Source organism: Mastigoproctus giganteus, chromosome 1 (genome assembly GCF_048544385.1).
Source record: "Mastigoproctus giganteus isolate SK-2022 chromosome 1, ASM4854438v1, whole genome shotgun sequence".
NCBI classification, from domain to species: Eukaryota; Metazoa; Arthropoda; class Arachnida; order Uropygi; family Thelyphonidae; genus Mastigoproctus; species Mastigoproctus giganteus.
Window position 1 is genome coordinate 10,798,785 of NC_143575.1, and position 17,764 is coordinate 10,816,548.

The window sequence follows — 17,764 nt, forward strand, 5'->3', positions numbered from 1 at the left end:
TGCATGAATAAACAGGATCCGGATAAGGCGTAGTCAAGAATCGCGATACTGTTTTCTATTCAAGATATGTTTTCCACAGTAATGAACGGTCACTGTGTGTCGCAGATCCTTTAGTATTCCATGATAGCATTTTACCTGCAAGAAGTTATATATATATATATATATATATATATATATATATATTCCCCCCCCCCCACACACACACGTCACACAGAGTTAAATTTGAAACTGTGGTTAACTTCCGAGCAGTAGCCCTGTACCACAATTGCTTCCTTTAGTGTTCCTGTTGTGTGATGTCCTCGAAACCCGAGACGAGGTAATTCTCTCCGTTTTACGACAACCATTAAATCTTCAAGTTTGCATGTCTTCCGTCCACCATGATAGAATACAAAATTAGTTGTTTTTTTTTTTTTTTGTAGGTCTCAATTTCTTCAGACCTCTTGGTATCTTGGTTTTTAATTTTTCATTCAGTTTATGTATTTCAGAAAAGCAAGGCAAACAAACTAAAACAGTGATTGAAGAGATTAATTCTACCTGCGGCAATTGAGTACCAAATTTCCTTTTTGACCACTCAATGTTGTATAGTTGGGGATGAATGGTTCTCAGTCTTCATATCTGTCAACCAATAAAATAAATTTTCTGTTTATACTCCGGGGTGAACACAAAAGGTCAGAGAAGTTCACAAGATAGACTACAAGAACATTATCACATTTAGTAGTCACGCAAACTTGAACCACGGTCTCTCAAAGCACGTGCATTTCTGTACCTTTTCGCTTGATCATTCGGCTACAGCGGCTGGTACTTCAAAGTTCCGTTCATTCACCTTTTTGTCTTGTATATATCACGGGCTTATTTCCTTTTACTGGAAATCCTTAAAATAGTTTGGCTGATAATAGCATTCTGTATTCCACTTTCACAAACGTTGCACTGCACAAATTACAACCACTTGAACATCCACGATCAGCTCCTTAAATGCCGATATGCACATCATTCTTCTAAAAGCTAATCCAACTTGTAGTCTTTTGGGATGTATACAAATCACAAAAAACTACGATTGAATAGTGTTTTCATACTTTGGAGGAGCTCTCAAAATCCCCCTCACATCCAGAAAGTTCTTCCAGCACACCTCCTTGATTCTATCAAAAGAGAACAGCCATGTTAATCAACGATCCCTCTCTTACAAACTCACTGCCCTCCCTGAAACACAACTGTAGAGTTTTTGTTGCATTTTTCGACAGATCTTTCCAGGGATGTGTTTCTGAATTAGTATCCTTAATTCCATCCCTTTTTTCTAAACCATTCTTAACTCACGCATGATCTAACTAGCCAGCATCTATTCATGTTTCACTTTCTTCATTTATTCCTTCCATTTCTGTAGTTTAGAACAACTTCCTCTGTATATATTTCGTGTAAACTGCAACTTACTGAAATTCAAGTCCAAGGAAACAATATGATCTCTACGACCTCTAACTTATTTTCCTTCTCTACCGCGGATTTATTATTTTACCAAAGTGGATGTTATAATAATCTTGTATGTGAGGAAAAACGATTCTCTTAACTTTCTCTTCAACTGTACTCTCTGGGAAGTACAGTAGTACCATGTTTGCTATTTTGTTTCTCTTTACTGAGGAAAGCAAGTGGTTATGATTAAGCGGTTACAAAATCGAATTTTCGATTAAGAACTAAATAACCTACAGGCGCGTGTAACTGGTTCTAGTCAATACATGAAGAGAAAACCGAGGTGCTGTTTGTCTGTCAGTTGTGATAACCGAGGCGATTTCTTTGGAAGAAAATAAATACCGGGTAAAAAAAGAAATAAAAAAAAAGAAAAGAAACCGAAATACCCTTTGGTACAGATGCACGATTAGGTTGGTGGGGAGTAGCTGACTCCTTATCATTAAAGGTTCATGGACAGAGCCTTGAGGGCGTGCGAGAAAAATGTGTGACATTCGATCGAGGCCTGCAGCTTGAAAATTGTACAAGTTCGTTCTCGGGCATAACTTGACAACCGGTATTCTGTAACCAAACAATGTAAATTAATAGTTAGCAATTTCATCACCAGAGGTCACTACAGTACGGAAAAGGTTCAAAACTTTCGCCTTTACTTAAAACCAAAACACTTTTATAATGTGACATCCCAATTAGATTAGCTGTAAGTAAAGCCATGCGAAAAATTTTTTCAATGTGGAAACGATGCTAAATCACGTAGCATGATAGCCATTACAGCCAGTAATTTCAATTTTTCCCTCTGCTGAACTACTTCAACCTCAAGGCGTTTTGTGGAAAGGAGTTTGGAACTAAATACTGCAATTACGTTGCAGTTATTAAGACCGCAAAGGATCTTTAAGCTCGCCGGTGTGAAATCAAAATAGTTGGGGTAGGCACATTCTGAGTGCGATAGAAAATCACGTTGTGGTTTATTCAGTGGTAGACAGCTGGAAAACATCAGGAAGCATTCAATTTTTTGTCGCAGCAGTACACGCTGTGATAACTCCTGCCTCTTTGTATTGTCATTATGCACGTGGGGAATTATTTTTCGCTCCAGCGGTAGAACAAAGTGGGAAAGATGAGGGGCGGAGAACACAGTCAAAGAATCAGGCTAGTGAGATAAGGTTTCCAGTAGTCTTATCAAAAATACACTTTTCTGTTTTGTGCAGGCGAAAACTGCCCCATATATTCTATACTTAGAACGGACTTCTAGTAAACAAGGGAAGAAAAATCTATGAGAATAAATCTATTGGTGATTCATGTTAAAAAAAAAAAAAAAACGCAATTTTATAAAGAAACAAATTGACTTAGCCTTCCATATGAACTTACAACTGTAGTTCTAACCCGTAACATTAACCAGCACATATTTAAATATTAACTCCTTAAATGCTGGATATTATAAGGTCAATTCTTGGTTGGGACTTTTCGAGTGACATAATTTGCCTTTGTAGATGCAAAACTGCAGGTCAATAGAACAAACTTATATTCAAGAACGGTTTTGATAATGAATAATAGATTCACATTCATATTTGAACTACTCTTATTAAAGATGCAATAAATGCATCTATACCTATGAAAATAAGTGATGTTTAAGAAAGGGTTATAAAGCAAGGGACGTTTTTTAATGAAACTAAGTAATTAATCAAAACGGTCAGTTTTTTTTTTTCATCAAAGGAGTTAATCAAAATCTAATCTGATAATTAAATCAGTTATTAATTAAAATTGCCGTCTAATCAATCAAAGGACAAAATCCATAATTAAAATGCCCAGCAGGTGGCTGAAATAGCTATTTTTTACGCTAAATCGGGCAGTTATCCAAATCTTTTATGTCACATGAATGGCCGCTACGTGTGTCGAATTCGAGGTAATGATTTTTTCCCCCTGCCACGTTCTTCCAAATTGGACCTTTCACCATTTCCACATCTCGTAAAGAATCCGGTAAAAGGAAGAAAACTACGAAATCGCCAGATACCATTAAGCCTTCAGAAACACCGACAAAAGTTAATGAGATTAATCTCTCTTCACTTGAAGGAAGGGGGAAGGAGATTGTACCAAGCTGCGTTCCCGCCTCTTATTCGCTCCTGCACTCCCTGGGCTCGCTACTAGTTCCCCGTCATCACCCCCAAAGAACACGTCGATCCGAGAATTAACGAGCACCACGATATCCCTAGAAATGAAAAACCTGTTTGACGTCACTACTGTCGATGACCCTACCTGAAAGTATTTTAAGTGTTGGGTCAGTCAGCTCGTTCTATGCCCTGTCAGTCCTGTTTCGAAGTATGCTCTACTCAGCCAGCAGAGTTCTGGCGGCCATTTCGTGAGGTAATGAGTCATAATTGATCAAGAATGTCCATGGCGATTCCACATTGTGCACACACACGAAAATTCCACTTTAGAACAGGTGACCCCAGATAACACCTCTAATTGGCCGAGTATTACTTGATTTTTGTAGGAAATATCGGAACACACACGCGTGTGCATATTTACGAACAAACGCACTCAGGACTAAGCTGTTTAAAATAAGCGCAGAGGCAACCTAAGGCCATGAGGAGTCAGTATACCGTAACTACAAATTACGGGTATCCTATAAGAAGTTTGACCCTTTTGCGAGAAGAAAATCCTGAGTTTCCGGGGATAATAGCTAAGCATCCCTCTTCTGAGACTGGCTAAATTGCTTCGACTCCTTTCGTCGAGACAAGTTTCTAATCCCAGTCTTGTACACGATGTTTGAAAAATGGCGATTTTGGTCGTGAATATACTCAGTGGCTAAATTATTATGGGCTTCGACTTTTAAGTATTGTGATGTTCCACTGGCCATAGGCCTCACATCTTTAAGGAAGTGTTCGAGCCAGTTATGCTGTTTCTTAATCAGATCCCACCGTCACCTTCTCTTCCGAGACAAACGAGATCAGCACAACAAATGTACACTGTGGCAATCCAGGAAGAGTTGGGTGGGTACATTGGGAGCGTATAGAATTAAATTATCAAAGCATTATTATCGATGGTGGTAAGCGAGAAAAGGCGAATCCATACGACACCGATCCTCCTCCTTACGAACATAAAAATTCCCCTGAACAAGTTTCGCTAGCAATCCCGTAAGTTAAGTGGAGCAGAAATTCTAGCGAGACGCTATGGTTGTCCCTGCCACGGAAAATGCATTAGATATGCCACGACTGTAAGTTAGACACACGTCCAGCATTGCAAACACCATTTCTTCAGGGCAGACAACGAAATCCGGCTTTTGCAGAAATGCTCAGGTCATGTACGAAAGGTAGCTGGTTGGCCTTGACGAAGGGGTTATTTCTTAATCCTTAACCACATCATTTTAAGTTCATAATTACTTTTCATATAGTTTATAAAAGAACCTCCTCCCTTTCGATTAGCACACGTAGACTGCTGGAGTTTTCTTTGCAGTTATTTCGTTTATTGCTAGTTGAAAAGAAGATTTGGTTTCTTTAATGAGACGGTAAACATTTGTACGCACTAAATGCGAGTGTTTAGCAAGTTTAGAGGATTAGTGACAGTATTAACAGTGGGACAGATAATGATTGCATCAGCAGCTCTTTCTGAAAAGAGAAACTAGAGATGAAGAGAGACAGAAGAAGAGAAAAGACTAAAGAAATAAAAAATATTAAAGAAGAGAGCACTGTCATGAGGAAAATGCAGCCACATTCCAGAAAGGATTTAAATGTCAGAAGGAAAGAGCAAGTTCAAGAGACAAATTTATTGCCTTCACATATCAACAGATGGCGTTTTTCATACTCGTTATCATTCAAGGCTAGTGACGTGACGGATGGTGATAGAACCAACCTTGCAACTTTTTACATGAAAACTTAATTTCGGAGAAGTGAATGCAACACTTTTATTGGTGAAATATCTCTCGTGGTGAAAGACGCTCCTGCGATCGAGACCGACGAGCCCCGAAGGAGAGGACATACATTTAAAAGTTAGGAAATGAATTTAACCACTGAGAGATGACACTCTGAAGTAATCCCTTAAAAATAATAATAAAAAAAGAGAGAAATGGTGGTCAAGTGTAGATTTATCATGCTTACATTTATCCCGAAGACTCGTTTTTTGGTGTTACTGCATGAAAATGACTTGAATTCCGGATTCTGCAAGGGAAACCAGCTGAACTCGAAAGACAAATATTTCATTCTCATAACACGAAGAGGGATCACAGAGGTTGCACTTATGAGATAGGAATGAGATAAAAAATAGGACAAAACAGCTTGCCAAATAACATAAAATTATGGTGTTCCGTGAAAATTTTGCATAATATGTGACCTTTCCGCTCTGGTAGTGCACATCTTGCTGGGTGCTGAGAACTTCCGGGAAAACTGAATGAGCACGACTTCGTAAGTGAAAGAGGCATCACCACACTACAAATTATTTCCACAGTCTTGGAAAAGTCTAGACCATGTTGGGTATAGTGGAGTCATGTCATTGTCAATCGGTTCCTGGGATCTGATATCAATCTAAAACCCATCTACTCCTCTCGCCAATCACGAAATTTATAAACTTTAGTTCAACTCCGCTTTGGAGGGAAAACTGAACTACTAATTATTCTGAGAAACGTATGGCACTTCTCCACATTCATTTCACATTATATATATTAAATGTTTAACTATGGTGTTAATCGTTTACCGTCTCTAGATTTCGAATACTTCCTTATCTGTGGGTGATTATTTCGTTGTCAGCCCCAATCGATAGACTAAAGAAAGTTGCATCACTGAGGATAATTTGATAGGTATATTTCATATTCTTATAAATTATCCTCATATCTTTATTTTCAATGATGCAATATCACGGGAGGTAAGCTTACCTACTGGAGTTCCTCAGGGCTTCTCTTTGGGCCCAGTGCTTTTCGATATTTATATCAATGGCCTGATCCTTGTCCCAAAATTAGTAGGTAGAGGGGAGGGGTATTAGGTCGTTGTTCCCTACAAATGATATTGTTTTACTGTTTGTGAATATACTTTGTAAAAGGCATTACGTAAAATGAATACTTGAAACCTTTTTTTATTATTATTTAAACACCTGACTCCACATTATTTATGCACTTTTAAATGGTTTATTGAGTCCCTGAAATACAATAGACAGTATTTGTATTCCTAATTTATACTTCAGGAACTCAAGAAATCATTTAAAATTTTTATTCCCAATATTTGTCACAAATTCCAATGCATGTTGGATTTATTTTATACGTCGGTAGAACACGATAATCAGGCTAAAGGCGTAAAATATTTTCATAGAACTAACTATAATTCTTATTTAATAAAATATAATTTGAACTAATGAATCAAGAGAATAAAATCATCTTGTCTCTATTTACACACAGACACTTCAGTGGTTGCCTAAACTTAGTCACTGCGCCTTTAACCCATGCTTTTTAGGATGAATTAAGGAAAGTTTGAATTGCATATGGTAAATTCAGTTCCATATTTTCATTACTTAACCTCAAATGAACAAGGTTTGGATCAGTTTCTACCTTTTAATTATTTTACAAAGAAAACTGCAAATTCATCAGTGAATTTTAAATTTCACAGTTGTATATCTCATACATTGATGCTGGGATTCCTCCTGCTGTGTGTGTCCTCATGGGTAGCACAGTTGGTAGGATCACTGCCCTCCCCACACCGGGTGGAAAAGCCCTGAGTTCGAATCCCTTCGATGATGTGAGGAATTTTTATGGGCTTTTTCACAACGTGGCTGAGTTAGTCGGTCTTATGCAGGGTAGTATGGTTTTTTTCTCCCAGAAACTCGCGTTTTTCGTCCAGCAAACAGAAAATCGACCTCAGAATACACGCAATTTACAGACAATATACACGGAGTAAAATGGCCTTAGTCGCTAAAATCCAATAACAACAACAACAACTTGCTGTGTGCAACTATAAACAAATCTAATGTAGTCTTTGTTTGGGGGATATTAATCAAAATAAATTAACTTGCTAAAGCAGTTAATTGTCAATTAGTCTCTTATAATTGTATGTGATATTCTTTAATGGAGGCACCCTCTACTTTCGTTTTCGTTACGTGAAACCTTCCTAAACCAAGCTCACTTGACAAGGGCTTGAGTTAAAAAAAAAAAAAAAAAAGAAGAAATGAGATAGCCTTTTTCCTTGCACTTTCATTCTATTTAATTCTTTTATCTCAGATGCTGACCTTCTCTAACCTTATGGAAATTACATCGTTATCTCGTATGAAACTGTTCTCTCTCACAACATTGTGCCACTATGTGAAACTATAGTTGTATAGTGGCTAATGAGGAAATTTGTAATCAGTACGTGAACGGCGTATCTACATACTTCAACATTCCTACAACGCCCTTGCCCACATCACAGCAGACAATCTTCCGCTCACAGCTCCATTATTAATGCATGCTGCACTTATATGAGTAAGCATCTACACATGATGATGATGATGATGAAAAGGGCTTTTGTAACAAAAAGACAGCCTGTCTGAGAAAGAATAACATTGGGAGATACTCAATATGATGCAGCGAAAGGCTTGTGGGTTAAAAACGAAACTGCAGTAGAAAGTAAGGGCTAGTCTTAGCAAGAACGAAATCCAAGAATACCCAAGAGGTCATTGAAGTCATACCTTGCTGTTGCCTTAAGGCCTACTTTCCAAAAATGGAAAGCGGACTTAAGAGATCACCAGCTACTGAATCAAAAAGTCAATAGAGTTAATCAGTGTTGTAATAGGCATGTTGAACCGCTTCTCCAGTGCTGCATGCAAGACCCACTATAGCACTCACTTGGATTTAATGTTCATTATACTCGTATGTTTAACCATCACACAAACAATATGCTTTATTGTCTTTTTAAAGTTGTCTTGACTTTTGGTTCCTACTATATACTACTCTGTCGTCTTAAAACAAGATGGTAGCCATCGATTATAAGCGCTATCCGTTTAGAGTTATATTTGACGTTTGTTACAAATTACAGTGCTCTCAGCGTAACCTCAGCTCTCTTTTGCGAAATAATCCCTAAGTACAAACATGACAATGAAAACAAAGTGCAGCCGAAATAATAACATAAAAAATCGGTTGATTAATTTATAACATTTGACCATTGAGTTTCAGGACTTAGACCTATACACTCATGTAAGACCATAGGATCGAGAGCACACATGACAGTTGACCTACATGACTGCTTCCTCTACAAAGTCATTTGTATTGTAAGCATTCGCACACAGTCGTGTTACGGTTTTCGTACTGTTCAAGGTATTGTCATTGTGTTAAATGATGGAACAAAGAGCGAACATTAAATTTTGTTTCATGTTAGGGGAAAATTTCAAAAAAATCTACGAACTGGTAAAACAAGCATATGATAAGGATACTCTGTATTGCCCCCGTCTCTTTCACTGGTTTGCAAGATTTCGGGATGTATCTGAAAGGCGATGATTGTTGTGGAATTCCAACACTTTTCGAACATAAGAAATGGTGAAAATAGTTGGCATAGTGGTTGAGTGTGATCTTCGAATGACTCTTAGATTTTGTAAGAGCAACTTCTGTATCTTTACTGTACAATAAAGATTTCTTCTTCATATTTTCAGAGAAGTCCCCCCTTCTGAAGTTAAAACCCGTGCCTTTATCTTTAACTACTGCAAAATTTTTCTTCGTCTTACACCTGACGATTGCGCGATCACTTCCTGACTTTCGTTCCAGTACCTTAAGCTCTGCAATGTCATATGATTTTAGAAATGCTGAGGTCAAGAATATTCTCATCCCTAGTACCTTCCATAACTTGTTGATACAAATAATAATCGTCTAGTTTATTTAAAAAAAAAAAATTTCCCCATAGTAAGTTTCACTCCTACTTATTCCAATCAATCTGGAGTAGAATAAAGTCACCCATAATAAGACATTCACAGATGCGTCTCATTCCATCTGCTTGTGGAGACTCTCGTCATACTCAATACAATCCTCCGGTTTGTATAATGAGAGTGAGATTACCCTCACTCTCATTATACCTTTGCTTCCAACTAACTCACACCGCACAAATTCTATGCTGACAGCCACATAACTTCTGACTCAGAAAAAACTCTTTTCACCCTCAGGCTGCTTTTGATAAGGAGCGTATTCCCACTATCCATTCTATCTTTCCTAAATGCATTATACACACGGTAGTGGAACTCAACATCCCCATTTTCTGGGTGGTACTGTTTCTTTTAGCCCAGGAGTTTGAATTCGCCCATTTTATTAACAACACTCCTAACATTACTGGACACAGTTAAGACCAAGTATCTTCTATAGTTTACTACCCTGATACACCCCTTGAAGGTATTTAGGTTTTTTTCTCTAGCTTTATATTTCCCCTCACTTGGAACGTTGCTATCCTCAGAACGTCTTAACAACGTCGGCCGTTGCGCCAGCAAACAAGAATTCTTGAGGTGAATGCAAGCATTACATTGACCCATATCATCAGATAAACGCGGATCTAAATTATCCTTAACCACCTAACTAGCAGTTTCCCTGAACCTCAGAGGTATCCTCACTGATACTGGCAAAAGATTTTGCACCACGTTTGTTTAAATGCATACAATATCTACAAAATAGATTCCTTCTACCGACAAATGCGGGCCACGCTGTTAAAAATTTCTTTCCCTAGAGCCTTGCAGATTCCCTCAAACACTTCCACAAGACTATGCACAAGTTTTGTGATTAGTTAAAAGAATTTATTAAGTAAGGCTCCCAGTTTTTAATAAAATAAAGGGAGGTGATTCCTGTTGTTTTAGTATTGGCCTTCTCAAATGATGCAAAGAAGGAAAGTTATACAATATCGGCCAAAAAAGATAAAAATAAAATAATAATAATAGATAATTAAAAAAATTAAAAATAACGAAAAAAATAAAAAACACTTCCACATCATTTTTCCACACCCTCTAATAATTTCTTTAATTCCTCTTTAAATTTATTCAAACTACCCATCTCTACATCAGATGGAAATTTGTTCTAACAATCAACTACCCTCTGGGAAAACAAATTTCTGCACCTCAATCCTACAACCGTCCTTCCTCAATTTAAATTTTTGCCCCTCTTTATGCGTTGCATAAGCAAGAGGAAGAATTCATCGGCATTACCCTCTGGGAAAACAAATTTCTGCACCTCACTCCTGCAACCGTCCTTCCTCAATTTAAATTTATGCCCCTCTTTATGCGTTGCATAAGCAAGAGGAAGAATTCATCGGCATTTAACTTACTCAATTCATTCAAAGCCTTAAACTTCAAGATCACCTCGCAGGTGCCTACAGACACTGCAATTTGCAGAAATGAAGCTGCCTTGATAAGAGCACCCATTTGTTTCCCTCATTGATCTCTTGCTGTTCTCCGCAACCATTCCAACAGATCCACATCCTTCCTAAAATGAGGCTCCAGACCTGCATGCAGTACTCAAAATGCAGCCTAAACATTGCCTTATATACGGGATAATCACCCCCTTATTCCTGCTGTCAAAATTCCTGCATGCCAATAACAAAACCCTTTGATCTGTACTAGTAGCTCGTCTGCACTGTTCAGAGAACTTCATGTCTGACTGTACAATTACCTCTAGGTTTTTTTTTTTTTCCCCTCATTCTCTATTACGTTCAGTGTTGTCCACATAGTTTATGTTATTCTGGAGTTACTGCTACCCATATGTAATACAGTACCTTTAATTTGTCATTGTTAAACTTCCACTGCCACTTTTCAACTCTTCTGCCAAATTTTTCTAGATTTCGTTTACGTAGCATACCATGGTTACTGTCATTAACAACCCTGCCGCCCTTTGTATCATCTGCAGATTTAGATATTAAGCCTGATCCCCGTCGCAAGTTATCATTCATAAATATTGAAAATAACAATGGGTCAAGCACTAAACCGTGGGAGACTCCACTAATAAATATTAGTGCAAGAAGAGCAGCGCCCATTGATAACCATTCAACCATCCCTTTATCCACACACCTTAATGCCACACTTCTCCAATTTTTATAGCAGTCTTATGTACAACAGTATCAAAAGCTTTCCTGAAATTTAAGTATATGTTGTCAAAATTATTTTTTGCATCCTTTGTTACTGCATCATAGGATCCAATCAGATCGATCAGAGAAGATTGTCCTTTAACAAATACATGCTGTGAATGCGGTATAACTGAATTTCTGTGTAGATGGTCGAGCATTACTCCTTTGACCAGTCTCTCCATTATTTTCTTGGAACAGAAGTCAAGCTTACTGGTTTGCAATTGCCCACTTCACCCTTTGATTCCTCTTTGGGAATTGAGGAGATATTCGCACATATCCAGTCCGTAAAGTCCTCCCCCGAATCCACGGATGTTCCCATATTTTGACTATAGATTTGCTTATCTCGTTTGCTGCCTCCCTTAATATATTTGGATAGATAGAAGCTAAGAGGGAATACGTTACCTCAGGTGACTTATTCCTTCTTAGCTTCAACAATTTCTCTTCCACTTTCCTTCTCAGTTATTACAAAATCATTTAGTTCCCAGTGTTCTTCTGGTGTTCCTGTCCCTAAAAACGTGTCTTCGCAGGTGAATGCAGATGCAAAATGAAAAACAACCTGAACAGGATAATCAAATGTTATTCTATTCATATCTGATGGTCCAATACGGTTCATTTCATATGCAAAGAATTATTTCTTTCCTACCTTTTTTTTTTTTTTTTTTTTTTTTTTTTTTGCATTCTTAGCCAAAGACTTCGCTGTAAGTTGCTGTTTGTTTGTTAAACAAAGCAAAATCCCCTCCTTTACTTTCTACAGTAGTTATACAGGGTGATTCACTACCAGTGCGACAAACTTGCAGGAGGTGTAGGGGGCACAAAGACGAATCGGAATCACATAGCATTGCAGGGTCCGAAATGCCTTCGTCATGCCGTAGAGGACGTTGAACGGGATGTCGCGTGAACAGCGATCCCGCTGGAAGTCAGCATTTCCGAACCGGTTCCCGAGGCAGTAGGATGGACGAGTATTCAAACGTTGAACTGGCCGACATGCACCTCGCCTATGGAGCTGCGGACTGTAACGAGCTCGCCGCTCTGCGCTTGTACCAGGAACGTTTCCCGCACAGGTGTGCTCCTCATCATACGATTTTCGCACGTGTGCACAGAAGGTTACGTGAGACTTGTTGTTTCACGAGAGGTACCATGAATCGAGAGCGAACGACGAGGACGCCAGACAATGAGGAGAATGTCCTACGTCTTGCAGAAGGCAATCCGAGTACGAGTACTCGAGCGATAGGCCAACGATTGGGTATTTCCCAATCCACTGTATGGAGGATACTGTCAACAAACCAAATGAGTTCATATCATCTGCAACGCGTCCAATCCTTGGAGCCTGCGGATTATCCACTCCGGAGGACTTTTGCTACTTGGTTTCTTCAACAGAAACGGCTCATTCTAATTACTTCTTAATCAAGAGCAAACTAAAGCTTCTTAACCAAGAGCATAACTCCATGCCCCCATCAAAGGAAATGCTGGTGGTCAGTTAAAATGCATTTAAAAAATACTCCAACAGCTCTACATGCTGTCCCACAAACACGTACTTGCTCAAGGTGAATAGTTCAGAAAATAATAAATGCTTTTTTTTTTTTTTTTCATCCTGGACATCTTGAAACATATGTAGAGTTCTGCTATTAAAGTGTGGAACTTTTAAGCCTCATAACACTCAGTGAAACGCTTGATGGCAAAAGTTTGTGTTTGTCTGTTGCTAACTTTGTGTTAAATTTTTCACCCACTGATTTTATCAATGGGTGATCAAACGATCCCATCCATCCCTGAAGAATGGGATCGTTTGAGTTGATACAGTAGATCTCATAAATTTATTCCCAAGCTTCTTTTAAAGCAATTACCGCATTTTAATGTAGTATTTGCTTTAAACAGTGGCAACAAATACATAACTAGAAAGAGGCATTTCTGTATGCTTCTTTCTATAACTTATGATCTGCAAATACAAATAATTGTTTATATTTAGATCAACTTTCCTCAGGGATCCCGCGATAATGAAACGGACAATAAAAATGTGAGCCTCTGGCTGCCTTCAACTACTGTACGTCCCACTTGATTAAATCACCGCCCTTGACACATGGTACTGCAGCCTTTAGAAACGCAATTGCCAGAATTTCTTAAAATCAAACTAAGGATTCTGAAAACAAATCAGTCTCTGTGACTGAGGGTGACATTAATTATAAACTGATGAGTTGATTATTTTATGTGCTAAATTATAAGCTACAACTGGATCACCCGCAAGCAGGAAATTATAAACGGGGTCAGAGATAAAAACACGTTCAAATTCTATCTCTACGTAACGATTTTCCTGCAGTGAAAAGGCCTACAAAGGATGCCTTCGACCTATATTCCACCCTCACACACAACGTGGTCGAACATAGCTGTTCTGTTAACACCACCTTAATGTAAATAAAAGCATTTAATTTATTTGAAAATCAATTCGGGTCATTGTGAAATTAATTCTGAAGCTACAATGCACTTAAATTACTCTATTCAACAAATAACTTCAACAATTGTGTTTCCAAACAAAGGCTAAACCGAGCAAATGTCTGTACGCATGCGCCACAAGGACAACAATTAAATTTAATCGTTTCCAACAGACGTAGGTTTAGAATTATACGCTGCTAATGGTTAGGCTTAACAAAGGCTCAAAGTAAATATAACAGCTCTCCTACAGCTAGTCAAATGTTCGATTCTCACTTACCTGTTACGTTTTAAGAGTTTATTTAGAGCATTTAGCAACATGGTGGTAGTGGAGGGGGAATAATCAACCGCCCCAGAACTTGAGGAACACCTGCGCACAACAGGTGTAATGCATGCCTGTCGACACTGTCACGTCGTTTTCAAGAACTTCACTCCGAACCTGCGTTTAGTATGTCCCTCCAAGCGTGGTTCCGCTCGACATATATATATCGAATTTAAATGGTCCGCATCTCAGTGCGTGAAGCTCACGTGGTCTTTCTTAAATAAACACGTCTGTGCTAGAGGAATTTTGCTGTTCCCGCCAATAGTCTGGGAAGAGCCGGATTTGTTTCTTTAGCCCAGCAGACAGGTAGGAAGAAAAACAGCTTCGGCTACAACGGGTTAAAGAGCGCACACATTCGCAAACAGGTTCTTTAAAGGAACCGACAGGCTACAAACCTCCCCCACAGCTGCGAGGGATTAGCTAATTACAAAGCCATGCTGCGCTCCACGCCAGTAAGTGGATGCAGGAAGATAAGAAAAAGACTTATTTGGATGGTCAGTGACGTCGTCATTCGGATAATCGAATATTATTCCATAGATGGACAATGGTCAGTGTATGCAGAGCGAATAGCTATAGCAAATCTTACACTTACTGCTCTACTTCTCTGCGAGAAAACGAAAGGCACACTCACTGGCCATTGAAATGTGATACCCCCCCATCCCAGCAGCGAAGATGAATCATTCCAAGGAAATAAAAGGCGAGTTGGGCAACCGATGGTAGCATTCATTACATATCAGTACTGTGAAATATTTGTGAACTGGTAACTGTACCAAGCAGTTATTAGTTCAGAAATTACATGCACAAGATGCCACAATTTGTTAGTTGAAAGTGCTGTGTACATTTACAACAGGTCCATATCTGTTGTGAAAGAGAAGAAGATTACCAACTGAGGGCACGTCAACCTGCCATCACAAGTGGTGGTGGAAAACAAAGTTTATATAGGGAGTTGAACCAGTGGCATATTCAGGATTCAGTGCGCCCGTGTTTATTTATTTATTATTCAATTTATTGCTTCACCCCTGAACAGCCTTCAGTTAGGGGGGTGCCTATATACATTTGTACATTATGATGTAGACAGCAAACGTAGAAGTCGTACATAAATTACGCATACATAAACATTACTTTCTATAAAATAATACAACAAATAACATCTAATGTGAGCAAATAAAGCACATACAAATATACAGTGGCACAGCAAAAGGTAGAGACATATAAACACATATGCATCCTAATATATGCATATACAACTAATACATATACATACAAACAAATAATAATTTAAAACAAATTAATTCTTCAGCAAAGTACAGTTCATGGGAGATTCCATCCTAAAGGAGATAATCAGGAAACTTCTACAGTTGTATGTGGTGGTACATGTCCTGTATCTTCTCAGATCTGTATGCTTTTTCATCACAGAACTTGTGGGGATCAATGTTCAGGGTGGTGTACGTTTGGAGGATGTTAGAGCTTTCTAGGGGAATGCATGCACTATTGCAGAGGACGCGGGAAAGCCTAGGGCCTACAACAAGATTATGGACATTTGGAGCGTCAAAGCGATCGGTGAGGAGTTGACAGAGATTACGCAGATTTCCTGCAATGAGCAACTGAGTGCAACCAAGGTTAGCATACATGATTGATCTCGAGATGGTGAAAGGGTGGCCATTAACACGGTTCAACCACCTTAAAATCTAGTACTCGATACCCATGAATTTTTTGATGTTAGTGAGGAAAGCTGAGGACCAGATCGTCGAGGCATACCTGGGAATCGGAACAAGACATGATTGTATGTAATGAGTGGCAAGTTTTTGGTTGTTTACTCCAGTAAGTTCCTGTCTTATCGCCCACATTGCTGACAGAGTTTTTACTTTAGTGTTGGCGAAATGCTGTTGGAAGGTCAGGCCTTCATCGCAGTGAGCCCTAGGTCAGTGTCATGAGAGACCTTTTGGACCCTAATACCATTGATGTAAATGTCTATGTTCATCTTCTTCTTCAGGTTGGTGAAAGACATTTGTGCTGACTTGGTCGGATTTATGAATAGGCCAATATTCTCAAGATAATGGTCAAATTCTTCTATTAGGGCAGTGGCATGGGCGTTGATTGCGTCAGATTTGTCACCGTGTTTCGAGAAATTAAGAGTTTTATATCATCTGCTCAAGGTCTGCAGTTAGGATGCGTAGAGAGGAAGGGGCCCAAAGCGGCAGCAAAAATAGTGCAGAAAGGACGCCACCTGGGACTCCTCTGTAGATGACGTGGTTCGATTGGAAGGTTCTATGTTCCACTCTCAAATGCCTTTGTTTGAGAATGGAAAGGATGACTTTTAATAGGCCTCCCTGTATTCTGAAATGCCTTTCAAGTATTGTCATCAAGGAATTGATTGAGACATTATCGAAAGCAGCTTTAATGTCTAAAATACTATATCAATCTGTTCTTTGGGGTTCAGAGTCGTTTGGATCCGAAATAGGGTGTCCATTAAATTCGTCACAGTTGATCTCTTTGGAATCACGGTGGGTAAATATGGTGGTCTTTTCTGGAAAAAATACATAACAAGAATTGGCAGCAGAGTCTTCTCGAACAATTTTAATAAATTGCAGCTTAGAGATGGGACAAAAATCCTTCTTGTCTTTCGGATGTTTGACTTTAGGCACGGGTTTTGCAGTGTAATGTTTCCATATTTCAGGGATAACTCCAGTGTGTAGGGTTTCTCTAAATATGTGTAGCAAGACCTCGATGATGAATGGACTGCTTACTTTCATGATGAAGAGGGGGAACATAACGGGGCCAGAAGTGGATTTATTTGGGAGACTATTTAATGCCTGAATTACATTTTCTTTGGGTTATGGTGATTTCTGTTAGTACAGGTCTGATATCAAGATTGGATCCGGATGGAGTCATGTTATTCATGTAATTTAACAGCCAACTGGTATTACCTGGTGCGGCAGAGTTATACTTTAAATTAGGATCTGGAGAGATTCCGAAGGTGCTGTTTGCCCATTCCCTAAATAAGGTTTCATCCATGGTGAAGTTGGTATTCTTGTTGTTATTGATTCTTTCAGACTGTTTAAGCTTTTAGAAATAGCAAAGTTGTACTCTTGGCGTTTATGCCTTAAGAAACAGGCCCGTTCTTTTTTGTAAGCGATGTAATTAATCTTCAGGGGTTCTGGTTTTCTGCAAGCCTTTTGTTTTCTTACAAACACTACCTTGATATTGTTGTTAAACCACCAGTTAGACCGATGTGAGATCCGAATCTCCTTAGACGCACCAACACAAGCTATCAGCCAGGATGGAAGCGGCTTCAGGCCCTGACTTTTCTAACAGACAGTTCCATTTATACGTAGTGAGGCGATGGAGGATTATTTCTTGCTTTATGAACTTGTTTGAAAAGACTCTTCTCGTATGCAGCGGGCCACATCCTTCAACCGAGGTATTAGAGAGGTCGGAGTGGATATAAAATTTACAATCTAACTGTTTATGATCTGATTTGAAGAAGAAGGTTGGTTTGATAAGTTCTGCATGAGGTATGTTGTGAAAAATG

At 38.8% G+C, this 17,764-nt stretch overlaps 1 protein-coding gene across 2 annotated transcripts in view; it reads right to left on the reverse strand.

Moving 5' to 3' along the window:
• Positions 1 to 17,764, reverse strand: part of LOC150090548 (uncharacterized) — a 449,422-nt gene that overhangs the window by 343,841 nt on the left and 87,817 nt on the right. The window contains exon 1 of one of the 2 annotated variants that reach the window (XM_090371407.1): positions 14,191 to 14,302. The exons of the other annotated variant lie outside the window; for it this stretch is intronic. Within the exon in view, the coding sequence (XP_090227533.1) occupies positions 14,191 to 14,231 (41 nt within the window). The 5' untranslated portion in view covers positions 14,232 to 14,302. Of the gene's footprint in view, positions 1 to 14,190; positions 14,303 to 17,764 lie in introns of those variants that run through there. 2 annotated transcript variants of the gene reach the window in all.